This window comes from Leucopleurus acutus (genome assembly GCF_964270905.1).
Source record: "Leucopleurus acutus genome assembly, chromosome: 10".
NCBI classification, from domain to species: domain Eukaryota; kingdom Metazoa; phylum Chordata; class Mammalia; order Artiodactyla; family Delphinidae; genus Leucopleurus; species Leucopleurus acutus.
Window position 1 is genome coordinate 5,100,660 of NC_139153.1, and position 27,799 is coordinate 5,128,458.

At 47.7% G+C, this 27,799-nt stretch overlaps 1 protein-coding gene and 1 pseudogene across 2 annotated transcripts; one reads left to right on the forward strand and one right to left on the reverse strand.

The window, feature by feature from the left end:
• Nucleotides 1-425: 425 nt before the first annotated feature.
• Nucleotides 426-27,799, reverse strand: H1-8 (H1.8 linker histone; the record flags this gene model as incomplete). The annotated part of the gene is made up of 5 exons (XM_082847445.1): nt 426-677; nt 1,001-1,065; nt 2,096-2,456; nt 4,149-4,408; nt 27,715-27,799. The coding sequence occupies 5 exons, from the start codon at nt 27,797-27,799 to the stop codon at nt 426-428; spliced, it is 1,023 nt and encodes a 340-aa protein (XP_082703571.1).
• LOC309967146 (small ribosomal subunit protein eS27-like) lies at nt 19,772-19,983 on the forward strand (annotated as a pseudogene). Its single transcript has one exon. The product of its transcript is annotated as a small ribosomal subunit protein eS27-like (transcript).

Below are 27,799 nucleotides of genomic sequence, written 5' to 3' on the forward strand. Positions count from 1 at the left end.
CCCCTCCCCCATCTGTTCTCCTCTCAAAACCACAAATCCCCATCCTCCCAGCTCCACCCCACATTCTGGGCCCTCTGCCTGCAAGGCCCTTCCCCTCATCTATCTGGCAATTCCTACTCATCCTTTAAAACCAAAAGCTGCCCCCTCCAGGAAGCAGTCCCAGATCTCAGGCTGCATTAAACACCTTTCCAGTGCCTCCACGGGTGCCTAGGTGACTTTGGATCCCTGCAGCGGTCTGCATCTCCCCAGGGCAGAAGCTTCTATCTGGGTCCTAGCCCTGGATGGCCAAATCCTTAGACCTCAGCCTCCTTCCACACCAATTTGTGGGGGGAAAAGTCTTTATTGATAAATAGGTTACAGTGAAATAGAGTGATAATTTTTAGGGGAATAAAAAAGTAGAATCTCAGTCTGTCTCCACCCCGCCTCTAGTTCTCGGCTTCTGCCTTCTTACTGGCCGCTTTGGACGCAGAGGACTTGGTGGGAATGCCAGGCTTTCTCGGGCCTTTAGGGGCCTCTGCCTTCCTGGCCAGTGGTACAGGTTCCATCTTGGACCCACTGCCCTTGGGAGGAACAGGGGCCTTGGCTTTAGGCCCCTCCCCGGCCCCCTGCGCAGCAGCCTTTTTAGGGACCTTGCTGCCCATCTTCTTTTTGGCTGGGGAAGCAGCAGCATCCTCGCCCTATAAGAAAGCAAACCAGGAGCAAGGGGACAGAGCTGGGCAGGGCTGGGTGCACAGCTCAGAGCCCACGAACTTAGGGGTGAAATCCCAGCTCTGGGTCACTTTCGACAAGTGACCTCACCTCTCTAAGTCTCAGCCTCTTATCTATAAAATGGGGATGGTGATCCTCACGGCGCTGAAGGGCCGGGGAGGGGAGGAAAGTGCTCTGTACTTTGTAGGAAAATAAGTTGCCCCCTTCCTCGGCTGACCCCTCTGGGGCGGGGTGGGGATGCCCGAGCTCTGGTCGCTGGAGACGCGGAGCAGGAAGTCACCCAGGCACCTACCTTGGTGACCGTGGGTTTGGAACTCTGACTCCCAGGCTTTGTTTTCCTGTGGGCCTTGGTATCTGCTGGAAGAGGGGATGGCATGTGAGAAACACCCCTTTCAGGAGGAGCTGCTGCTGGGCAGGAAGGTTCAGGGGTCCCACAGCCCTCGTCCTGCCCAGGGCCCAGTCCTCACTCTGACACTTGCAGGCTGTGTGGCCTGGAGCAAGTACTTTAGCCTCTCTGAGTCTGGGTGCCCTAGTCTGCCCACTGAAGGCAGCAGCCTTTCTCCCACGGACAGCTGGAGGATTAACTGGACAGTGGATGACCATCCCTCACTCCGTTCACAGCTCCACGCCTGCCCACACCAAAGGCCCATGACAGGTGTATCTGCCTCTAGCCTTTAACCCATCTTCCACATGGCAGCCAGGATACATTTTTCTTTTATTATTATTTTTTTTTTGCAATACGTGGGCCTCTCACTGCTGTGGCCTCTCGCGTTGCGGAGCACAGGCTCCGGACGCGCAGGCTCAGCGGCCATGGCTCACGGGCCCAGCCGCTCCGCGGCATGCGGGATCTTCCCGGACCGGGGCACGAACCCGTGTCCCCTGCATCGGCAGGCGGACTCCCAACCACTGCGCCACCAGGGAAGCCCCAGGATACATTTTTAAGAACACCCTGGGCCCTAGCTGTCCCTGTTCAGAGTCTTTCTGTGGCTCTTCATCGTCCTCCAGATAAAGTCCAGCCTCCTGCTGCCCTTCACAACCTCCCCTCCCCCCTCCCCCAGTGCACACAGACACAACTATTTGTACTTCTTCCACCTTCTTCATGCTTCCAGGCCTCTGCACAAGCTGTTCTGCCTGGGACACCTCCTCCAGGAAGCCTCCCCTGATCCTTCTCAGAGATGACCCCTCCTCCTCTCTCGGCGCTCTTCTCCCCCATACCCACCCCCACCAGCTACCATGCATTCTCTGTCTCTCTGAGTCAAGCCAAGTGCTCAGGGCACACTGGCTAGAAACCCCTCCTCCCAGAGCTGGCCCCTCCATTCCAACTCATGTCCAGTGGCTGCCAGAAACCCCCTCCCATGCCCTCCTCTCACCCCATTCACATCCATACCTCGGCTGCTCCTTCCACCTTTGACCTCTGACTTCCCGCTGGGCCCGCTGGCAATGGGAGGGGCCTGTGTGGCCTTGTCTGGCTGTTGGGAGGACTTCTTGGCCTCACCCAGTCTTGCCTCTTGGTCCTTGGTCTGCTGGCCTTTCTTGGGGGCCTTCCTGGCTGCACCTGGTTTGGGGGGAGCTGTCCTCCCCTCTCCTGGCTTCCTGGATCCTTTTTTCACATCGCCTGGGTTGGGTGGGTTCTTCTTTGACTCAGTTGGTTTCTTGGAGTCCTTTCCCTCAGCTTGACCAGGCCTCCTGGGGGCCGTCATGGTGGACGTCTTCCTGGGCTGGATTTTCCTTTTGTCTTTGGGAACTAACTGGAGGAGGAGAGAACGGGGTGGGATTGAGAGCAGAGGTTCTGGATGTCTTACGCCCCTATACCCTACATGAGGCTCAGAGAAGACCCCATCCCCAAAGGAGGGGGAGAGGAAGGCGGCCAAGGGCTTGCGGAGAGCACGCAAAACCACCTCCTAAATGCCGGCTGCCAGTAATGCATTCCACCCATTCATGCACTGTGAGGAACGGTGCTGCCATTAGGAGCTAAGGAACCCGAGTCTCCAAAACTCACCCAAGCTTCTCCTACCCTCCCTGCACAGGTGGCGGGCACGCGCCTCCCACCCCCGCACCCGGAAGCCTCAGAGCCAGGCTTCTGGGAGCACATCGTGCACACTGAGCCCTAACGGTATCTCTGAGATGCTAACCTATAATCTCCTTTGACCCCCCAACACCATCCACAGACTGTGGCTCGGACTCCCCACCTCCCCACCTCACACCACTGTGTCCCCAAGTCTCCCTGCCGCTTCGCTTCTGTGTAGCTGGACACGGACATGGAAGTCAGACGGCTGAGAGTTCGTGGCTTCCTGGGGCCTCAACCCCAGCCCAAGGGCGACTCGCCCAAGTCTTCTCCTCCCCCTCTGGCCTCGGTCTCCCCATCTTTACAATGGGGCCAACAGGGAGGGTACAAGTGGCAGGAGGATGCAAGCATCCCTGGCAAACAGGTGGTCCCTGCCCCTCTAGAGCCCAGCTGATGACGCTGCTCCCAGCATCCCTGGACCCTCACGGCTCCCCGTTACCCACCAAGACCAGAATCAACTCCCACTCTCTGCACACACACATTCCTGACTCCGTGGTACCCAAGACCCGCTTCCCTGCCTCCCAGCTCCTTGGCCCACTTTCCTGACCGTCTCCCAGTCACACGCACTCCCAGTGCCCTCTCTTGCTTCCCTTCACCCCACCCTGTGCCCCTGGCCTTGCCATGGCTGGTGTCCAAGCTCTGACCCACACACCCAGAGTTCCAGGAGGGGGGATCCCCTGTGCTCAGCCACCCTATTCCCACAGGGATTGGAACGTGGAGGTTGAGAACGTTCCACCGTGTTCCATGGAGCCTGTCAGAGGAACTGCTACTTGCTGGGGCACAGCAGTGACAAGACAGACCCCATGTCTGTGTCGCTGAGATTTCCCTGGTGGCAGCTGGCAGTCATGATGCTGGGGCTTAATTCTGTGGCCAAATTTGCCCTTAGCTCTGGGTGACCCTCCCCTTTGAAAGAGGAGGATGTAGGGGCTCAGGGAGGTGTCAGCCCTGGTCTGGAGACCACGGGTCTGGAGCCAGACAGCACGGGGAACAAACCCCATTTCTGTGACCCCATAGAGGCCACGGTTGGGTCTGTGCCGCCCATGGTAAGGAATTCCAGGAAGGGGTCATGGCGCCAAGGACCCAGAAGTGAGACAGCTGAGACGGTCTCTGGTCACTCAACACACCCAACAGGGATGGAGGTGGATGCAGCAGGGTGACTGGGGCCGTGTAGGTGCTCAGCTTTCCCGGGGAGACGGGGGGTCTCGGCAAAGACAGAGGAAGAACGAGAAGAGACAGAAGGAGAGAGGGAACAGGGCAGGGGACCAGCACCCAGAGGCTGGGAAGAAAGAGCTGGAATTGGGGTTCAAGCCCTCGGGCAAGTCCACCTGCACCCTGGGGCCTCTCGCCACCCCCCACCCCATTCCCAGCGGCTGACTTTGAAGCTGCCAGTGGCTCCCCGGGCCTTGGAGTTGACGGGCCTGACGAGGAGGCCGCGGTGCACGCCTGTGGCCAAGGCCTGCTTCAGCAGGTACTTGAACCGGAGGACGTTCACCGTCGGGTACTTCTGCAGGATGTAAACCTTGATGGCCGCCACCGAGGTACCCCGGCGCTGCTCCCCCGCCTGCAGCGCCTCCAGCACCATGCGCAGCACCGGAGGGTGGCGGCGGGGCTCTCGGACGCCGCTCCGGATCAGGCCTACGGACAGACAGCAGGACATCACCTGGGGCCCAGACCTCCCTCAGACCCCGCTGAGGACAAACATGCCTAGTGAAACACCCACTAGGCGCTGGCCAGGCCCCACTGTGTGTGAGCAAGCGGCCGGGGGATCAAGTACACACCCCTCACCCCCACCCCAGGTCAGGACCTCTGCCCCCTGGCCCGAGAGCAGAGGTGGGGGGCACTGCTTGGCCACCCGGGGTCTCCCGGTGCCCGCCGTGGGGCTGGGCACGCAGCAGCCCTCCACGAAGGCTCAATAAAAGCACTAAAGCGTTCTTTAACAAACAAACCTACACCAGGTCAGTTGTCTAGCTCTAACTACCAGTTTACAGGAAATGCAAGGGCCACGGGCATGAAATCAGTAAAACCCAGACTGTGAGGAACGCTCCAGAACACACGGCCCGGTTTCTCCTACAAACAAGCAAGGAGGAAAAGACAATGTGGGAAGGGCCCCAGAGAGGAAAGATCCTAAGAACCCCTTTAACCAAATGCAACATGGGGGCCTTGCTCAGACTCAGAATAGGATTTGGACAATCCAAATGGAAAAAAAAAAAAAAGGCAACTAGACAAATGTGAACACTGGAATATTTCATGATATTAAGGATGATACTGTTTCCAGTGTGCTGATGGTATTGCAATTATTTTAAGAGGTTCTTATCTTTTAAACATAAATACTGAACTGGGACTTCCTCGGTGGCACAGTGGATAAGACTCCGTGCTCCCAGCATAGGAGGCCTGGGTTCGATCCTTGGTCAGGTAACTAGATTCCATATACATGCCACAACTAAGAGTTTGCATGCCACAACAAAGGAGCCCATGTGCTGCAACTAAGGAGCTGGTGGGCTGAAACAAAGGAGCCTGCCTGCCACAACCAAGACCTGGTGCAGCCAAATAAATAAATAAATAAAAGATAAATACAGAACTGTTTACAGATGAAATGATAAGTCTGGCATTTACTTCGAAATAATGCAGTAGGTGAAACAAGGGTACCTACAAGCTGTTAGCTGTTGAAGTCGGATGATGGCTGCCTGGGGTAGGGGCGCAGGTCACTGTATCATTCAGTCTAATTTTGTGTCTGTTTAAAAGTTTTCATCGGGGCTTCCCTGGTGGTGCAGTGGTTGAGAGTCCGCCTGCCAATGCAGGGAACACGGGTTCATGCCCCGGTCCGGGAAGATCCCACATGCTGCGGAGCGGCTGGGCCCATGAGCCATGGCCGCTGAGCCTGCACGTCTGGAGCCTGCGCTCCGCAACGGGAGAGGCCACACCAGTGAGAGGCCCGCGTACCACAAAAGAAAATTTTCGTCATGGGACTTCCCTGGTGGCGCAGTTGTTGAGAATCCACCTGCCAATGCAGGGGACGCGTGTTCGATCCCTGGTCCGGGAAGATCCCACATGCCGCGGAACAACCAAACCCATGCGCCACAACTACTGAGCCTGCATGCCACAACTACTGAAGCCCACACACCTAGAGCCCATGCTCCACAACAAGAGAAGCCACTGCAATGAAAAGCCCACGCACCACAACAAAGAGTAGCCCCCGCGCACCACAACTAGAGAAAGCCTGTGCGCAGCAATGAAGGCCCAACACAGTCAAAAATAAAATATAAATAAATCAATTTATTTTAAAAAAAGAGTTTTCATCATAAAAAGTAACAAAAGAATTTCACTCCTATGCCCAAGAGAAAAGAAAATATACATCCACACAAAAATGTGTACACAGATGTTCATAGCAGCATTATTTATAATAGCCCAAAAACAGAAACAACCCCAAAGTCCATAAACTAATGAATGGATAAATAAAACGTGTTATAGACGTAAAATACAATGTCATCCAGGCAACAGGAGGAATGAAGTACTTCCTTGAAAACATTATGCAGAGTGAAATCAGCCAGTCACAAAAAGTCATATATTGTATGAGTTAGTTTATATGAAATGTCCAGAATGGGCAAATCAGAGCCAGAAAGTAGATTAGTGGTTGCCAGGGGCTGGGAGGTGGGCAGGGATGGGGAGTGACAGCTAATGGGTACAGGTTTTCTTTAGAGGGAATGGAAATATTCTAAAATTGACTGTGGAAATGGGTACACAACCGTGAATATACTAAAAGCCATTGTACACTTTAAATGGGTGAATTGTATGGTATGTGAATTGTTGAGATATCTCGATAAGCTGTTTTTTTTTTTTTCCTCAGTACGCAGGCCTCTCACTGTTGTGACCTCTCCCATTGCGGAGCACAGGCTCCGGATGCGCAGGCTCAGCGGCCATAGCTCACGGGCCTAGCCGCTCCGCAGCATGTGGAATCTTCCCAGACCAGGGCACGAACCTGTGTCCCCTGCATCGGCAGGCGGACTCTCAACCACTGCGCCACCAGGGAAGCCCGATAAGCTGTTATTTTTAAAAAGTTGCAAAGAAGAGTAGGACCCAGGGGTGAGGAGGGAGACAGTGTGAGAAGTTGTCAGTCACTGTAAAGCACGTAAAAGTGGTTTAATTATGAAACCTGATTTAAACATTGTGATTAGAAATGTTGATTTCCAACCAATTTGCAAAAACTAAAGACAAAAAAGGAATCAAGTGGCTAAAAAATATATATATATATATATATATATATATATTTTTTTTTTTTTTTGCGGTACATGGGCCTCTCACTGTTGTGGCCTCTCCCGTTGCGGAGCACAGGCTCCAGACATGTAGGCTCAGCTGCCATGGCTCACGGGCCTAGCCACTCCGTGGCATGTGGGATCTTCCTGAACCGGGGCACAAACTCGTGTCCCCTGCATCGGCAGGCGGATTCTCAACCACTGCGCCACCAGGGAAGCCCATAAAAAATATATTTTTTTAAAAACCACATTTTAAAGTGGAAAAAATAAAACAACCTTATACATATACAGACTGCTATATCAAAGCCACATGGGAACTACAAACGAAAAAACTACAATAGATACACACACAAAAAAGAAAAAGCAACCCAAACACAACACTAAAGATAGCCATCAAACCACAAGAGAAGAGAACAAAAGAAGGGAAGAAAGAAGAGCAACAAAAACAAATCCAAAACAATTAAGAAAATGGAAATAGGAACACATGTATCGATAACTACCTTAAATGTAAATGGATTAAATGCTCCAACCAAAAGACACAGACTGGCTGAATGGATACAAAAAAAGACCCATCTATATGCTGTCTACAAGAGACCCACTTCAGACCTAGGGACACATACAGACTGAAAGTGAGGGGATGGAAAAAGATATTCCATGCAAATGGAAAACAAAGAAAGCTGGAGTAGCAATACTCATATCAGACAAAATCAACTTTAAAATAAAGACTGTTACAAGAGACAAGGAAGGACACTACACAATGATCAAGGGATCAACCCAAGATATAAAAATTATGAATATGTATGCACCCAACGTACAAGCACCTCAATATATAAAGCAAATACTAACAGCCATAAAGGGAGAAATTGACAGTAACACAATAAAAGTGGGGGATTTTAACCCCGCCACTGACACCAATGGACAGATCATCCAGACAGAAAATCAATAAGGAAACACAGGCCTTAAATGACACTTTACACCAGATGGACTTAATTGATATTTATAGAACATTCCATCCAAAAGGAACAGAATACACATTCTTCTCAGGTGCACATGGAACATTCTCCAGAACTGACCACATGCTGGGCCACAAAGCCAGCCTCAGTAAATTTAAGAAAATTGAAATCATATCAAGCATCTTTTCTGACCACAACGTTATGAGATTAGAAATAAAAAATACAGGAAAAAAAAACTGTAAAAAACACAAACTCATGGAGGCTAAACAATATGTTACTAAACAACCAATGGATCACTGAAGAAATCAAAGAGGAAATTAAGAGAGACAAATGAAAATAAAAACACAACGATCCAAAAACCTATGGAATGCAGCAAAAGCAGTTCTAAGAGGGAAGTTTATAGCAATACAATCTTACCTCAGGAAACAAGAAACATCTCAAATAAACAACCTAACCTTACACCTAAAGCAACTAGAGAAAGAAGAACAAACAAAACCCAAAGTTAGGAGAAGGAAAGAAATCAAAGATCAGAGCAGAAATAAATGAAACAGAGATGAAGATAACAATAGAAAAGATCAATGAAACTAAAACCTGGTTCTTTAAAAAGATAAACGAAACTGGTAAACCTTTACTAGACTCATCAGAGAAAAAAGGAACAGGCTTCCCCTTTCAATAAGATTAGAAATGAAAAAGGAGACTACTACGAGCAACTATACACCAATAAAATGAACAACCTGGAAGAAATGGACAAATTCTTAGAAAGGTACAACCTTCCAAGACTGAACCAGGAAGAGATAGAAAATATGAACAGACCAATCATGAGTACTGAAATTGAAACTGTGATTTTAAAACTTCCAACAAACAAAAGTCCAGGACCAGATGGCTTCACAGGCACATTCTATCAAACATTTAGAGAAGAGCTAACACCCATCCTTCTCAAACTCTTCCAAAAAAAATTGCAGAAGAAGGAACACTCCCATTCTACAAGGCCACCATCACCCTGATACCAAAACCAGACAAAGATACCACAAAAAAAGAAAATTACAGGCCAATATCACTGATGAACCTTGATGCAAAAATCCTCAACAAAATACTACAAACCAAATCCAACAACATGTTAAAAGGATCATACAGCATGATCAAGCGGGATTTATCCCAGGGATGCAAGGATTCTTCTATATCTGCAAATCAACCACTATGATATACCACATCAACAGACTGAAGAATAAAAACCATATGATCATCTCAATAGATGCAGGAAAAGCTTCTGACAAAATTCAACACCCATTTATGATAAAAACTCTTCAGAAAGTGGGCACAGAGGGAACCTACCTCAACATAATAAAGGCCATATATGACAAACCCACAGGAAACATCTCAATGGTGAAAAAATGAAAGCATTTCCTCTAAGATCAGGAACAAGACAAGGAAGTCCACCCTCACGACTATTATTCAACATAATTTTGGAAGTCCTAGCTACAGTAATCAGAGAAGAAAAAGAAATAAAAGGAATCCAAATTAGAAAAGAAGAAGTAAAGCTGTCACTGTTTGCAGATGACATGATACTATAGAGAATCTTAAAGATGCCACCAGAAAACTACTAGAGCTCATCAATGAATTTGGTAAAGTTGCAGGATACAAAATTAATGCACAGAAATCTCTTGCATTCCTATATACTAACAATGAAAGATTAGAAAGAGAAATTAAGGAAACAATTCCATTTACCATTGCAACAAAAAGAATAAAATATCTAGGAATAAACTTACCTAAGGAGGCAAAAGACCTGTACTCAGAAAAGAAAAAAATCAAAGATGACACAAATAGATGTTCTTAGATTGGAAGAATCAACACTGTGAAAATGACTATATTACCCAAAGCAATCTACAGATTCAATGCAATCCCTACCAAATTACCAATGGCATTTTTCACAGAATTAGAACCAAAAATTTTACAATTTGTATGGAAACACAAAAGACCCCAAATAGCCAAAGCTATCTTGAGAAAGAAAACAGAGCTGCAGGAATCTGGCTCCCTGACTTCAGACTATATTAGAAAGCTACAGTAATCAAAACAGTTTCATTGCAGCACTATTTACAATAGTGAGCACATGGAAGCAACCTAAATGTCCATCAACAGAGGATTGGAAAAAGAAGATGTGGGGACTTCCCTGGCAGTCCAGTGGTTAAGACTCTGTGCTCCCAATGTAGGGGGCACGGGTTCGATCCCTGGTCGGGGAACTAAGATCCTGCGTGCTGCAGCCAAAAAAAAAAAAAAAGATGTGCTACATATATACAATGGAATATTACTCAGCCATAACAAAGAACACAATAATGCCATTTGCAGCAACATGGATAGACCTAGAGGTTTTCATACTGAGTGAAGTAAGTCAGAGAAAGACAAATATCATATGATATCACTTATATGTGGAATCTAAAAAAAGGGTACAAATCAACTTGTTTACAAACCAGAAGGGTCACAGATAAAGAAAACAAATTTAAGGGCTTCCCTGGTGGTGCAGTGGTTAAGAATCTGCCTGCCAATGCAAAGGACAAGGTTTTGAGCCCTGTTCTAGGAATATCCCATATGCTGCAGAGCAACTGAGCCTGTGTGCCACAGCTACAGAGCCTGCATTCTAGAGCCCACACGCCACAACTACTGAAGCCTGCATGCCACAACTGCTGAAGCCTGCACACCCAGAGCCTATGCTCTGCAACAAGAGATGCCACCACAATAAGAAGCCCGTGCACTACAACAAAGAGTACCCCTGCTCGCTGCAACTAAATAAAGCCCGCACGCAGCAACGAAGACCCAACACAGTCAAGAATAAATAAATAAGTAAATAATTTTAAAAAAGAAAACAAATTTATGGTTACCAGGGGATAAGTGGGGGGAGGGATAAATTGGGAGGTTGGGATTGACATATACACACTACTATATATAAAAGAAATAACTTATAAGAACCTGCTGTATAGCACAGGGAACTCTACTCAACAATCTGTAATGGCATATATAGGAAAAGAATCTTTAAAAAAAAAAAGGAGTGGATATATGTATATGTATAACTGATTCACTTTGCTGTCCACCTGAAACTAACAACATTGTAAATCAACTATACTCCAGTAAAAATTTTTTTAAAATGAGACCCAATTAAACTTAAAACTTTTGCACAGAAAAAATAAACAAAAAGACAACCCATGAAATGGGAGAAAATATTTGCAAATGAAGTGACTGACAAGGGATTAATCTCCAAAACATATGAACAGCTCATGCAGTTCCATATCAAAAAAACAAACAACATAATCCAATCAAAAAATAGGCAGAAGATCTAACTAGACATTTCTCAAAAGAAATACAGATGGCCAAAAAGCACATGAAAAGATGCTCAACATCACTAATTATTAGAGAAACGCATATCAAAACTACAATGAGGTTTCACCTCATACCAGTCAGAATGGCCATCATCAAAAAGTCTACAAACAATAAATGATGGAGAGGGTATGGAGAAAAGGGAACTCTCCTACAGTGTGGCTGGGAATGTAAATTGGTACAGCCACTGTGGAGAACAGTATGGAGGTTCCTTATAAAACTAAACATAGGGCTTTCCTGGTGGCACAGTGGTTGAGAGTCCACCTGCCGATGCAGGGGATGTGGGTTCGTGCCCTGGTCCGGGAAGATCCCACATGCCGCAGAGCGGCTGGACCCGTGAGCCATGGCCGCTGAGCCTGCGCGTCCGGAGCCTGTGCTCCGCGATGGGAGAGGCCACAACAGTGAGAGGCCCACATACTGCAAAAAAAAAACAAAAACAAAAACATAGAGCTACCATATGATCCAGCAATTCCACTCCCAGGCATATATCCAGAGAAAACCATTATTCAAAAAGATACATGCACCCCAAGGTGCATTGCATCACTATTTACAATAGCCAAAACATGGAAGCAATCAACATGTCCATGGAGAGATGGATAAATAAAGAAGATGTGGTACATATATACAATATATACAATGGAATATTACTCAGCCATGAAAAAAACAAAATAATGCTATTTGCAGCAACACCGATGGACCTAGAGATGATCATACTAAGTGAAGTCAGTCACACAGAGAAAGACACATATCATATGATATCACTCATATGTGGAAGCTGAAAAAAACAAGGTACAAATGAACTTATTTACAAAACAGAAATAGAGTCACAGATGTAGAAAACAAACTTACAGTTACTGGGGGGAAAGGGAGGAGGGATAAATTTGGAGATTGGGATTAACATTTACACAGTACTATATATAAAACAGATAACTACTAAGGACATACTGTATAGCACAGGGAACTCTACTCAATACTCTGTAATGACCTATATGGGAAAAGAATCTAAAAAAGCGTGGATATATGTATACTGTACACCTAAAACCAACACAAAATTGTAAATCAACTATACTCCAATAAAAATTAAAAAAATAAAATAAAGTGGGAAAAAACCCACCCGAAAACTCTAGATCTCAGCAAAAATTGTAAAGAGGCTTAATCAAATTCAACCTCTATTGCCTCCTGGCCAGGAAGAGCCCAGTGTCTGAGAATATTCATTTTGGGGCCAGAGCCTGCTAATCAGTAGTGTCTGAGATCAGTCAGGACCTCTGGAGTCTCACTCTCCTCTCGCAAATAAAAACTTCCCCATCTCCCGTGGTGGGGAGGGGGCCCTAAGGAGCTCTGAGCCCTCCCAACTGCAGTGTCAGAGGGTTTCTGGAGGGGCCTGGCCTGGCGTGACAGCTCTGAGACAGGCTGGGACCTGAGACTGTCTGCTGCAGTGCTTGCACCTGGACAGACATCTCCTCAAACAACCACATACAGAGAAACCATAAGGGACTAAAAATAACTGCATGCATGCCCAGTGGGGCAAATTATGGACAACTAGAATCAGAAAAACCAAAAACCCAACTGCTACTTCTGAAGAGCTGGGAGCAAAAGCAGGGTACTGCGCATGCCACCTGCACACAACACCACCTAAGGGGTGGGCCTACCACCTAAGCGCCCCCTCTGGCCCGACCCCTGGACACACCCTTCCCCCCCACCCCATATGAGGAAGCAGTTTGCACCCCTCCCTCAGCAAGTGAGCAAGGGAAACTGTTACTTGTTTTCGCTCCCCTGCTGCTGCAGCAGGGGTCCCAATAAAGCCCGAATTTTTTTTTTTTTATTTGTTTTTGGCTGCCTTGGGTCTTCGTTGCTGCGCGCGGGCTCTCTCTAGTTGCAGTGAGCGAGGGCTACTCTTCATTGCGGTGCGCGGGCTTCCCACTGCGGTGGCTTCTCTTGTTGCAGAGCACGGGCTCTAAGCACGCGAGCCTCAGGAGTTGTGGTGCATGGGCTCAGTAGTTGTGGCTCGTGGGCTCTAGAGCACAGGCTCAGTAGTTGTGGCGCACGGGCTTAGTTGCTCTGCGGCATGTGGGATCTTCCCGGACCAGGGCTTGAACCCGTGTCCCCTGCGTTGGCAGGCGGATTCTCAACCACTGCCCCACGAGGCAAGTCCCTTTGCCTGAATTTCTTATCTGGCCACTGATCAATTTCTATTGATAAGGAGGCCAAGAACCCTGTTCAGTAACATACTTTGTGGCGACACCTCAAAGGGACAATTGTTCCCTTCCCAGAAGAGGATCTATGCACCTCTGGGACCACTGAACACAGCTTCCCCATGGGTGGTAAGTGGCCTCCTGAACCTCTTGTTTCAGGGTCACCTCATTTGGTAAGTCTGCCTTCCTGGCCCCTGGGGGCCTCAGCACCCTCATTCAGGCAACTCTTTCCCCTTCCCCTTTGTCCTTTTTCCCTCCCCGCTTTCCCTTTGTCCCTTTTCCTCTCCTGAAATCTCTCTGCTTCTCTCTCTGTCCTCTCCTACTTCTGTCCTGTCTTTCCAAGAGAGTGGACATCGGGCAGCTACAGCATCACTCCTCTCAGCTTGTGAGACCTGCTCGCTCTGGCCGGCAACAGCTCACCTTGACAGGTGACAAGCAGAGGCGGGAGAGGCTCGCCTCACACAGTGCAGATCCTGGTCCAGCAGGCTCTCCTGACAGGAGATTTATGAGAATGATAGAGGTTCAAACCTCAACATGTGGCTGGAAGTCCAATCATCCCAATATTCTCACCTTTATTTTCCTGCCACCAAGAGAAGTCCCGTTGGACAATAAATGCTGGAGAGGGTGTGGAGAGAAGGGAACCCTCCTATACTTTTTGTGGGAATGTAAATTGGTACAGCCACTATGGAGAACAGTATGGAGGTTCCTTAAAAAATTAAAAAGAGAGCTACCATATGATCCTGCAATCCCACTCCTGGGCATATATCCAGAGAAGAACATGGTCTGAAAGGATACCTGCACCCCAGTGTTCATTGCAGCACTGTCTACGATAGCCAAGACATGAAAGCAACCTAAATGTCTATCAACAGAGGAGTGGATAAAGACGACGTGGTACATGTGTACAATGGAATACTACTCAGCCATAAAAAAAGAATGAAATAATGACATTTGTAGCAACATGGATGGACCTAGAGATTGTCATACTGAGTGAAGTAAGTCAGACAGAGAAAGAGAAATATTGCATGATATCGCTTATATGCGGAATCTAAAAAGAAATGATACTGGACTTCCCTGGTGGCGCAGTGGTTAGGAATCCACCTGCCAATGCAGGGGACACGGGTTCGAGCCCTGGTCCGGGAGGATCTTGCATACCGCATAGCAACTAGGCCCCGGCGCCACAATTACTGAAGCCCGCACATCTGGAGCCCGTGCTCCGCAACAGAAGTCACCCGCAGTGAGGGGCCCACGCGCCGCAGTGAAGAGTGGCCCCGCTCGTCACAACTAGAGAAAGCCTGTGCATGGCAAGGATGATTCAACACAGAAAAAAAATGAATAATTAAAGAAATAAATTTAAAAAGAAATGATACAAACAAACTTATTTACAAAACAGAAACAGACTCACAAACTTAGAGAATGAATTTATGGTTACCAGGGGGGAAGGGTTGGGGGAAGGGATAGTTAGGGATTTTCAGACTGACATGTACACACTGCTGTATTTAAAATGGATAACCAACAAGTATCTACTGTATAGCAAAGGGAACTCTGCTCAATATTATAAGATAACCTAAATGGGGAAAGAATTTGAAAAAGAATAGATACATGTATATGTATAACTGAATCACCTTGCTGTACACCTGAAACTATCACAACGTTGTTAATCAACAATACTCCAATAGAAAATTAAAAGTTTAAAAAAAGGAAAAAGAGAAGTCCCATTGGGAATGGGCTAAAGCGGCAGTTTTCTATATACCGGTGTATGCGTGGGGGAGACTCCCACAGATGATGTACAACTGGCTGATTTCCAGGCTTGATCACCGCAACGGGCAGTGGATAGGGTCTTCCCTCCTTCACTGGCTCTTTCTGGAAGCACGCAGGTTGGTGCCTGAATAGATACCCACAGGGGGCGGGTTGAAAGGGCAATCTCTCTCTCTCTTTCAGTCTTTTCTTTCCCTCTTCCCTTCACCTGTCCCTCGGTTCCCAGCCCTGCACTCTCATACCCTTAATCCTAAAGACTTCTTGTTTGTGTGTTTAAGTTTTTGTCACTGGTGTCTTTGTATTATGTAGTCTTGTCTGTCCAACTGCTCTTGCAAGTCTCTGCCAAAGCACAGTGGAGCATTTAAGCCTTGAAGTACAAACACACACAGCCACATCGCCTGAAACTCCAGTCGTGGGTTACTTGGTGGGATTTTAAAGAACAACAACAACAAAAAAAAAAAAAAAAAAAAAGAGAGGGGCTTGCATTTCTCTCCTTTGCCTTTGCAATGTAAGTATTCGGCCTGAGCTCCAAGAATTACCTGATCCATCTGTAGTCCCCTAGTCTGAGGGAAAAAAAGAGGCCTTTTTAATTTCAAGAGGGAAAACTATGAGATCTCTGATTCTGTAGAAATTAACTTGTCTAACTTAAGCTTGTCAGTTTAATTGATACAGACCTGTCTTTAGAGTCATCAACATTAATTATAATATTTTATTTGTACCTAGGGTTACTGAAAGTCAATAAGTACATATTGTTTCTGTTTTAAAATCTGTCATCAAGGAGAATGACCTGATGTGATTAAACTTTTAAGTAAATTTAACTATGATAAGAGCTTTTTGATAAACTCTATGGGAATAATTATGTTTTGGAAACTTTCATCTACAATAGTCCCTCCGAATTTTGGTAACTTAAAACTAAATTAAGGCAAATGATAGGAGTCCATCGAGTATCCAGGCCATTTCAAATAAGATGAAATACTGGAACATCAATTGCTAAACAGGTCTGTATTTACCTACTTTTGTCTTCTTGTGAGAGGGAAACTAAAGATGTTTGGGTTTATTGGACACATGTCTTGCACATTAAGGAAAGAAATTGTGTTTTGGGAAGATACATGTTTCTAGATGTTATGAGATATTCCAATCAAGGAATGCTAATGTAAAAGACAGTTCATGGTTGCTTAAGGAAAGTAGGATGTGTGTTTTCAGAAAAGAAGGTATGAGGGTGGCTTCCTTGGTGGCACAGTGGTTAAGAATCCGCCTGCCACGTGTTAACCACCAGGAGGGTGTCGAGTTAGAAGTCCTTGTCCCTGCGTGCTCCTTCTCCCTGTCACCTTCCACCATTCTTGTCAAGCTGCCCAGCTTGGAGTTGTCTGTCGTGCGCTAGTGTCCCATGGTTATAGTTAGAAGAGCAAGAATCTCCTGATAATGCGTAAGAGCTTGAGAAGAAGTTCTTTTTTCCTGCTAACCAGGTAAGCGGTCTGAGGAGAGCATGGGCATCATTTCTGTGTTTGTTGGGATCCTGGTCAGGGTAAGATTGGGACTTAGATAAGATTCCTCTTGGGACATCCTTAATATTTATTAGCTTCTAACTAGTGTTGTAAGCCCAGTTGCCAATTTGGAGATCTCAGTTCTTCTGTTCATGGATTTTTATTCACTGTGACTAATAAGCTTCCTAATAAATCCTTGCCAGACTTAAAAAAAAAAAAAAAAAAAAGAATCCGCCTGCCAATGCAGGGGACACGGGTTCAAGCCCTGGTCCGGGAAGATCCCACATGCCACAGAACAACTAAGCCCATGCGCCACAACTATTGAGGCTGCGCTCTAGAGCCCACGAGCCACAACTACCGAGCCCGCATGCCACAACTACTGAAGCCTGCGTGCCTAGAGCCCGTGCTCCGCAACAAGAGAAGCCACTGCCATTAGAAGCCCATGCACTGCAATGAAGAGTAGCCCCCACTCGCCACAACTAGAGAAAGCCAATGTGCAGCAACGAATACCTAACGCAGCCAAAAAATAAATTAATTAAAAAAAAAAGATATGAGGAACAGAAATATATTTTATTAAAAGGAAAAGGTGATTTTTGTCCTAGGGCTGGTTATTTCTGAATGGAAAGAATAAGGGACAGGATAATATGGCTACACAAAGTTGCAGAAGGTTTGCAGAAAAGGATCATTGGAAAAAGAATTTTGTATGTGGTCAGGACTTTCTAAGGTTGGGTCAAATTTAATTAGGAAAATGGATTTTATTAAGAGGAGGCTGATGCAAGACTGGATTTGGTTTCTCTCTCTAGGAGAACAAAATTGTCCTGGAGTGCTGCTTGTGATAAAAGATCGTATGAGTTCCTGTATTTACTTTTGAAATCTTTTTTTTACCTTAGCTTAAGGAGTAACTACTCTCACTTTATTCTATGTCCAAAAATCCCCTGTGGGAATACTCCCACCTCTAGGCCCTCAGGTTCTGACCCCTGTGGCCTTTTCCATTGCGAATCTGTAAGGAGAGGTTTGGCAGGTTCTCAGAGAACTCTGACAAGTTTAGGGACGAATTTATCAGGCTGGGGTTGACATTCTCTCTCACCTGGCAGGACATCATGGTTATTCTGGCCCACTGGCGCACCCTGGATTAAAAGGAGCGCATACTGAGAAAGGCCAGGGGACACGCAGATGGCCTGGTGGCCACCAATCCACACCACCAAATTTATCAGGTGGGTGGGGATGCAATCCTAGAACATGACCCCCACTGGGACTGTGGAGATTGTGCAGGCCAAGCTAGGATGAGACATTATATTACTTGTCTATCAGAAGGAAGGAAAGGGTATATGGTGAAGCCTTTAAATTATGATAAGGTCTGAGAGGTTACACAGGAAAAAGATGAAAATCTGGCAGTCTTCCCGAGCCGGGCAACAGAGGCATTCAGGAAGGACACCAGTACAGACTCTGAGTCCACAGAAGGGAGGACACTGTTGGCCATGCATTTTATCACCCAGGCTACTCCTGATATCAGGAGAAAATTACAAAAGCTTGAGGCCAGGCCCCAAACCCCGTTGTCAATCTTGGTAGAGGAGGCCTTCAAGGTCTGTAACAACCAAGACTTAACGGAGGAGACCAATAAGAATAAGAGGCTAGTAAAGAAAATGGAACTTTTGGCTGCCCTGATCCATCCACCACCTCGAGGGGATCCTGGAGGGCAGAGAAGGCTGGACAGACCGCCAAGAAGCTGCCTAGGCCAGAACCAGTGTGCCTTTTGTTGGAAGGGGGCACTGGAAGGGGGAATGTCCTGAGGGCCCTCCTGTGGGATGCCCTAGGGGCAACCCTGCCCCGCCCCAGTTCCTTGCGAATCTCTCAGATAAGAGATTCCTGCACACCGACTGAGGGGGCCGGAGCGCCTGCCTGCCCGGCTCCAGATCCCACTCGATCCATCCTCATCACTCCAGGGGAGCCTTAGGTCACCCCTGATGTGGCAGGTAGGAGAACTGACTTTCTTGCAGACACTGGAGGCTCCTGTTCTGTTCCGATTTGGCCAGCTGGCCCTCTCTCCAGCCGTGACTACTGTGACGGGAGTCGATGGGCAGCCAAAGGTAAGGCAATTTAGGTCTCCCCTTGCCTGTGGAATTGGGTCCATTATTATTACTCACTCCTTTCTGTATATGGCAGAATGCCCTGTCCCCCTCCTCAGAAGAAATTTGCTAAATAAATTAGGAGCTAGTATATTCTTAGGACACGGGAATCCAAGGAGGTAAAGAATTCAAACAGAGAATGCATCTATTTGTAGCCCCAGATGCCCCACCTGCTGGTCATCAAAATGTTCCCCAAGACATCCCCCAGGAAATTAGAGAACCGGTAGATCCTGCAGTTTGAGATACATCGGTGCCAGGAAGGGCAAAACTTGTTCCCCCAATAAAAATATGGTTAAGGCCTGGGGAAAAATACCCCTGGAAAAGACAATATCCTTTAGATGCCACGTGCCTGGTCTTGTGCTGCTCGCTAGGGGTGTTGCCTTAGAGATCTGCATGGGCTGCGCTTGTGAAAGGATCAACATGCCTTTGGCTAGCGATTCCAAGATCCTTCCTTGGAAATGAAAAGAAAAAACATAAAAAGAAATGGCTCGGGGCTTCCCTGGTGGCACAGTGGTTAAGACTCCGCCTGCTAATGCAGGGGACACAGGTTTGAGCCCTGGTCCGGGAAGATCCCACATGCCGCAGAGCAGCTAAGCCTGTGCACCACAACTGCTGAGCCTGTGCTCTACAGCCCGTGTGCCACAACTACTGAGCCCGCATGCCACAGCTGCTGAGCCTGAGTTCGAGAGCCTGCGAGCCACAACTACTGAAGCCCACACGCCTAGAGCCTGTGCTCCGCAACAAGAGACGCCACTGCCATGAGAAATGAGAAGCCCACACACCACAACGAAGAGTAGCCCCTGCTCGCTGCAGCTAGAGAAAGCCCACGCGCAGCAATGAAGACCCAACACAGCCAAAAGTAAATAAATAAAATTAATTAATTAAAAAAAAAGAAACGGCTGGTTCAAAGCACAAATTCTTATTTTATGGATGTAAAATGTCCAGGTTGCTACAAGAGTACCACGGTTTTCAGCTGTGCTCAGACAGTGGTGCTTTACGTAGGTTGTTCAACAGTGTTGTGCCGGCCAACAGGAGGAAAGGCCAGATCCACAGAAGGGTGTCATTTAGAAGAAAGCAACACTAATGATCCCCACAACTTCCTGAATTTGTGTTCTACCACAGAAAGCCTTATCAGTTCAACAATTCCAGTTACTCTACCAAGATAATGTAATTATGTTTAATTCTGTAAGGTATACAACAGCGCTCTTCTATCTGGGTGTCAGTTTTTCAATCGAGTTTTGATTATGGGGGGAAAAAAAAACGCACAATATCCTTTAAAGCCTGAAGCCCTGAGAGGAATCCAACCACTGCTCATCAAATTCCTAAAACACAAACTCAATAGGCCCTGCCAGCCCCCTTGCAATACCCCAATCCTCCCCGTTCAGAAGCCTAACAGGGAGTACTGGTTTGTGCAAGGCTTATGAGCAGTGAATGAGGCCGTCATCCCTATTCACCCACTGGTGTCAAAGCTATACACCCACCACACCCAAGCGACAGGGGGCACGCAGTATTTCTCTGTTTTGGACCTCACTGATGTATTTTTCTGTATTCCCCTAAATCCAGACTCTCCATGCCTTTATGCCTTTGAATGGAGGGACCCTGACACCTGGAGGCTACCCAATACACCCAGACAGTACTTCCGCAGGGTTTTCAGGACAGCCCCCATCTTTTTGGAAACACGTTAGCAAGGGAACCGAGGGAATTGAGCCTTGAGAAGGGAACTCTGCTACAATATGTTGATGATTTCTTGATAAGTAGTGAGACCAAATAAGATTCAGATAAAAGTACTGTTACGGTCCTAAATTTTCTGGCAAGAAGGGGATATAAAGTATCTTCAACCAATATAAAGTATCTTCAACCAGCAACAGTTTCAATATTTAGGATTGGGTTTGACCCCAGGGGCACCAGCCCTTGCCATAGATTGAAAAACAGCAATTAATGCATTACTATCTCCAACCACAAAAAGGCAATTCTGAGGCTTTCTCAGGATGGCTAGGTTCTGTCGTATCTGGATTCCAAATTATAGCCTTATAGCAAAACCCCTATGTGAGGGTCTAAAGGGAGAAGAAAGGGAACCCCTTCAACGGAATAAGGACCACCAGAAGGCCTTTGAGACTCTGAAGACTGTGGTGAGTAGAGCACCAGTGCTGGGGCTTCCAAATTTGCACAAGCCCCTTACCCTACACGTTCGTGAGAGGTCAGGGATAGCACCACGAGTCCTGACCAAAAAGCTGGGACCGGATCAGAGACCAGTGGCTTACTTCTCAACACAGTTGGACTCAGTGGCCCTGGGATGGTCAAGCTGCCGGCAGGCAGTAGCGGCCACATCCCTGTTGATAAATGAGCTTCCAAGCCCACCCTGGGACAACACTTAGGCGTGTCAACCCCTCATCAGGTACAATTTGTGCTGGAAGTCAAAGGACATCATTGGTTGACTGGAGGAAGGTTAACAAGATATCAGGCCCTCCTATTGGACGCCCCCAGCATTATCTTAAAGGTGCCAAACCCTGAACCCAGCGACTCTGCTTCCAGCTGTCTAGAGTGGAGACTTAGTGCATCAGCGTAAAGAGACCATAGAACAAACTTGCTCCAGGAGGTCTCATCTAGATGAGCCCCTTGACAGCCCTGAGGTCGAACAGTTTACTGATAGGAGCAGTTTTATAGAAATGGGAACCCAAAAGGCGGGGTATGCCAGTTAGTCTAGATGAACGGAATCGAAGCCAAGGCCCTGCCCCCCACAGACATCAGCCCAGAAAGCTGAACTAATTGCATTAATGAGAGCTTTGCAATTAGGGACGGATAAGAAATTAAATATTTTTACTGACTGTAAATATGGGTTCCACGTGCTACATGCTCACGCTGCCATTTGGAAAGAGCAACGTTAATCGCTACAAATTCCCCCATAAAATATAAAGATTTGATTCTGGCTCTTTTAGAAGCAGTGCAGCTCCTGACCCAGGTAACAGTAATCCGCTGCAGGGGCCATCAGAGGGGTGGATCCCTTGCGAGTCAAAAGAACAGCAAAGATGATCAAACTGCAAAACAGGCAGCTCAAATGCAAGAGCCTGAGCAAATTATGGCCCCAGTGATTGGCCCCCCTGAACTCCCTAGCCTTCTCCAATATTCCCCACAGGAACAGGAAAATGCTGAGAAACGGGGCTATGAGAAGAGAAGCACAGGCCGGTATAGAAAGGAGGATATGGTTCTAATTCCTGAGGCCCAAAAATGGAAACTCGCTAAGCTTACACGGTGCCACCCACTATGGGAGGGATCACTGCGGGACTTGATGCAAAAGGCTTTTTCAGGGAAGGGGCTTAAAAGAACAGTAAAACAAGCAACACGTGTCTGTGATTTATGTGCCCATAATAACCCACAGGCCCATCCAATCCCCCCTTCATTACTCAGGCCAATTCAATGCCGAGGGACATATCAGGGGGAAGACTGACAGTTAGGTTTCACCCAAATGCCCCCGCGGTCAGGATATAAATATCTTACGGTGTTTGTCAATACTTTCACAGGATGGGCTGAAGCCTTCCCCATCCAATCTGAAAAGGCTATGGAAGCCTGTAGGTCCCTTTTAAAAGAAGCAGTTCCTCGGTTTGGACTTCCAAAGTCCCTCCACAGTGATAACGGGCCCTGTTTTATAGCCAGAATCACACAGGGGCTCACAATGGCCCTAGGGATAGACTACAAACTACACACCTCTTGGCAGGGAAGGTAGAGAAAATGAACCTACAGGGAGGGTAGAGAAAATGAACCATCCTTTGAAGAAAACCTTAGCAAAACTCTGCCAAGAGACTCATGTACCCTGGACCAACTCGCTTCCTACTGCACCCCTCAGGGTCCGTGTAGCCCCAGGAGTGGTCTGAGGCTTAGCCCATCTGAAATGACCTATGGGAGACCTTTTCTTACTACTGACATTCTACTGGATGAGGAAGTGAACCAGGCCCTGAGATATATTATTAATCTAGGACAAGTTCAGGAGGCAATCCAGGACTGTGCCCACAAGGCACTGCCAGCCCCCACTAACACGACAGAGGAAGGAGCAGGGCCTTCACAAATAAACCCCGGGGACCAGGTTCTTCTTAGAACTGGAAAGAGGAGTCCCCCAAAGACCAACGATTGCTAAAATGGAAGAGCCCCTATAAAGTAGTTTTAACCACCCCTACTGCTGTCAAACTGCAAGGGATATCTAGTTGGGTACATTTGTCCAGACTGAAGCTTTTACCTCCAGAAACCCGGCAGGTTCCAACAGAACAATACACCTGTGAGCCAGTGGAAAATGTGAGATACCTATTCAAAGACAGGCACCATCAACAGATGAGTAAAATGATGTGGTAGACTGGACTCCAATTTTCCATTCTTGCTATTGTGCTCAGCGGGAGCATACACGAGCATCTTGTTAAAAAATGTTGTAGAGCTTTATGTGCTGAATTATCAACATGAGGGTCTGCTGTCTGCTAATTTTTTAAAAATTAATTAATTAATTTATTTTTGGCTGCATTGAGCCCTCGTTGCTGCACGCAGGTTTTCTCTGGTTGCAGCGAGCAGGGGCTACTCTTCGTTGTGGTGCGCGGGCTTCTCATTGCAGTGGCTTCTCTTGTTGCGGAGCACGGGCTCTAGGCGCACGGGCTTCAGTAGCAGCATGTGGGCTCAGTAGTTGTGGCTTACGGGCTTCATAGTTTTGGCACAGGCTTAGTTGCTCTGTGGCACGTGGGATCCTCCGGGACCAGGGCTCAAACCCGTGTCCCCTGCGCTGGCAGGCGGATTCTTAACCACTGCGCCACCAGGGAAGCCCTATCCCCTAATTTTTTAAGTACTAACAAGAGTTATGTCCTTCAAGGACTGTCCTCTCTTAACAACCGTGAGACAGACATTCAGTTCTGCACCCCAGAAGTGTTTGTTTTTCCTCTGCGGACACCCAAACCATCAGATGTTATGGAATTATGGCCAGGCCCCTGTCCTTTTCCAACCAAGCTATAGCATATAAATGCATTGATAATGTTCACTTCATAGGAGAGTGCACTCTAGGGACTATAGGGATAAGAGGGGGTTTTATTGGTAACAGGACCACTCCAGCTTATCAGCGAACCCAGAGAGCACTAGAAATGATCTTAACAGGGGCAGGGCTGGTCATAGGGCTGGCAGCTCCGTGGGGAGGCTTTACCTATCATGAAACAACACTGAGAAATCTCACTAGACAGCTTGGTTATATGATGGAACAGACAAGACAAGCCTTAACGGGACTGAAGATCTCTTGTTTCTTTGGCTAATGTAGTTCTTGACAATCGTCTAGCTCTTGATTACCTTCTGGCAGAACGAAGTAGAGTTTGTGCGATAATTAATACATCCTGCTGCACCTGGACCAATGCAACAGGACAGGTAGAATTTAATATTAAGGAAATATATGCCCAGGCAGAGCAGCTTCACAGTTTTGGCAGGGGTGACATCGCCTCCGCTGTCTGGTCAACAGTTAAGGAAGCCCCCCCAAAGTTAACCTGGTGCCTTCCCTTTCTAGGCCCTTTAATGGCTATTGTTGTTCTTCTCCTTTAGGGCCCTTGTTTGTTTAACCTTCTGGTTAAGTTTGTGTCTTCCAGCCTCCAACAGTTTCAAGTAAAGACTCATGATGTCTCAAGGAATTCAACCCATTCCAGGGGAGAGTGGCACAGGTCCATACAGGTCCTTGGAATAGTCAGTGAGGGACTTCTACACCACTAGGGTAGGCTAGGGTCTGCGGCCCCCGTCTAGCAGGAAGTTTCAAAAGGAGAGACCTTTGGCCCCTTACCCTTTAAGAATAAGGGGTGTAGAATCCCTCAGGGGGGAATGAGACAGGCTGGGACCTGGGACACTTTGCTGCAGTGCTTGCCCCTGGACAAATGTCTCCTCGATCAATGACATACAAAGAAACTCTAAGGGACTTATGTATGTGTATAACTGATTCACTTTGTTATAAAGCAGAAACTAACACACCATTGTAAAGCAATTATACTCCAACAAAGATGTTAAAAAAAAAATTATAAGGGACTAAAAATAACTGCGTGCGTGCCCAGTTGGGGCAAATTATAGACAACAAGATACAAAAAGACCAAGGCGCCCAACTGCTTCTTCTGAAGAGCCAGGAGCCAAAGCAGCGTACTGGGCACGCCCCCTGCACACACCACCACCACAGAGGTGGGCAAGCCTCCTAGGCCACCCCTCTGGCCTGATCCCTGGACACACTCCTACTCTCACCCCATAGAAGGAAAAAGTTTGCCTCCCACCTGAGCGAGCAAGCTAGCAAGGGAAACTGTTACTTGTTCTCACTCCCCGCTGCTGCAGCAGGGGCCCCAATAAAGCCTTGCCTGAATTTCTTATCTGGCCTCTGATCAATTTCTATTGATTAAGGAGGCCAAGAACAGCTGGTTGGTAACATATGTGTGGGTGGGGAAGCTGGGAGTCATTGTACCATTCAGTCTACTTTTCTGTCCGCTTGAAAGTTTTCATCATAAAAAGTAACAAAAGAATTTCACTCCTAGGTATATACTCAAGAGAAAAGAAAATACAGGTCCACACCTAAACGTGTACACAAATGTTCATAGCAGCATTATTTGTGACAGCCAAAAAGTAGAAACAACCCAAAAGTCCATAAACTAATGAATGCATAAACAAACCGTGGTATAGCCATAAAACGCAATGTCATCCAGGCAACAGGAGGAATGAAGTACTTCCTTGAAAACGTTATGCAGAGTGAAAGCAGCCAGTCACAGAAAGTCATATATTGTATGAGTTAGTTTATATGAAATGTCCAGAATGGGCAAATCAGAGCCAGAAGGTAGATTAGTGGTTGCCAGGGGCTGGGAGGTGGGCAGGGATGGGGAGTGACAGCTAATGGGTACAGGTTTTCATTTAGAAGGGATGAAAATATTCTAAAATTGACTGTGGAGATGGGTACACAACTGTGAATGTGCTAAAAGCCATTGTACACTTTAAATGGGTGGATTGTATGCTACGTGAATTATTGAGCTATCTCAATAAGCTGGGTTTTTTTCTTTTAAGTTGCAAAAGAGTAGGATCCAGGGGTGAGGAGAGAGACAGTTGTCAGTCACCATAAAGCACATAAAAGTGGTTTAAATATGAAACCTGATTTAAACATGGTGATTAGAAATGTTGATTTCTGACCAATCTGCAAAAACTGAAGACTCAAAAAAGGAATCACATGGCTAAAACATATTTTTTTTAAAAACCGCATTTTAAAGTAGGAAAAAACCACCATCCCAAAACTCTAGATCTCAGCAAAACTTGTAAAGAGACTTCATCAAATTCAACCTCTTTTGTTTCCTGGCCAGGAGGAGCCCAGTGTCTGAGAATATTCGTTTTGCTAATCGGTAGAACCTGAGGTCAGCCGGGACCTCAGGAGAGTCTCACTCTCCCCATCCCCCATCCCCCATCTCCCACGGCGGGGAGGGGCCCTAAGGCAGTCTGAGCCCTCCCAGCTGCAGTGTTAGAGGGTTTCTGGAGGGGCCTAGCCTGGGGTGACAGCTCTAACCCTTGCCCTGTCTCCCCCAAACCATGCCCTGTCCCAGGGAGCCACCCCCAACTCTCCTTCCTCCCCCCCCACCCCCACCCCCACCCTCCAACTGTGTTCAGCTTCTCATTCCAGTTATTCGATGCCTGCTGTATACCAGGATGTCCAGAACAGAACTCACAGGTCCCCGAAAACCTGTCCCCCATCTTCTCTCCCCCACAAATGTGCCCACTCCCATACCTACCCAGACACCCAAACAAGCGCCGGGGAACATCCTGGAACCCCTCCTGCTCCCCATAGGCTTCTCTGCCTCCATCCCCAGGGCACAGTCTCCTCCCCCTTTCCGACCCTCTCCTCCATTACCTTCAGTACAAGGGCCAACACACCTGACCTGGCCTTGGAGGCCCAGTCTGATCAGCCCCTGCCCCCATCACCGCGTTTCCCCCAACTCTGCTCCAGCCAGCAGGAAGACGGCGCAGCTCCCAAGCACTCCACCAGCACTCTCCCCTCCAGGCCACAGCCTGTGCCATGCTGTTCCCTAGGCTTGGGCGGCCGTGGCCACCCAAGCAGCTTTCATTCATCCTTCAAGGCCTAAACATCACTGAGATTTGGACCCCAGCCAAACTGAGCAACTCTCCCTGTGCTTCCCAGGCAGATGGGACCCCTCACTTCCTCCAGAGGAGTCTTTGCAAGTACTCAGAACACTTCCCCTGCCTCAGCCCTCCTTCCCCTGGGTGAGGCTTATCCCTCCTTCAGAGTCACCTCCTCTAGGAAGCCTTCCTTGACCTCCCAGAGGGGGTTAGGCGACTCCTCTGGGCTCCTACAGCCCTCTGGGTCCCCACCACTAAAGCACACGCCACATTATCAAATGGCATCTATAATGAGGCAAGCTCGCCTACCAGACCGGGAGCACCTGGAAGGAATGAAATGGGTCTGTTTGCCTCAGTGGACCCCATATCCAGAGAATCCTTGAGGCGTTGTCTGTTGATTGAAAATTGGGACGCAGCCCTAAATCCAAAGCCCAGTCAAGCGTCGAACGCTTGCTTCGTTGTTGCTCCGGCCCCTTCAACTAGCTGCCCTGCAGCTGCAGCTGGGCTGCCAGCCCTCGCCCACAGCAAATGGGCTCCAGCTGGGGAGGCCCCCCTCTGCTCTCTTCCCTGGCCCCCGCTACCACTGGCATCAGCTCTTCTGCCCCTGGGGTGGGTTCAGGGGCCAGACTGAGAGAGGAGGAGCAGGGTCGGGGAAGAAGGGTTCAGGACACCCAGGGAACGGGCTCACGCGGATGAGGGAGGAGCCGCTCCCTTTGCTTACCTGGCTTTTCAGACCCAGATGACCTGGACGACCCCAGTGTGGAGGTTGAGGAGGTGTCACTGGAGGCGAGGCTCCCAGGAGCCAT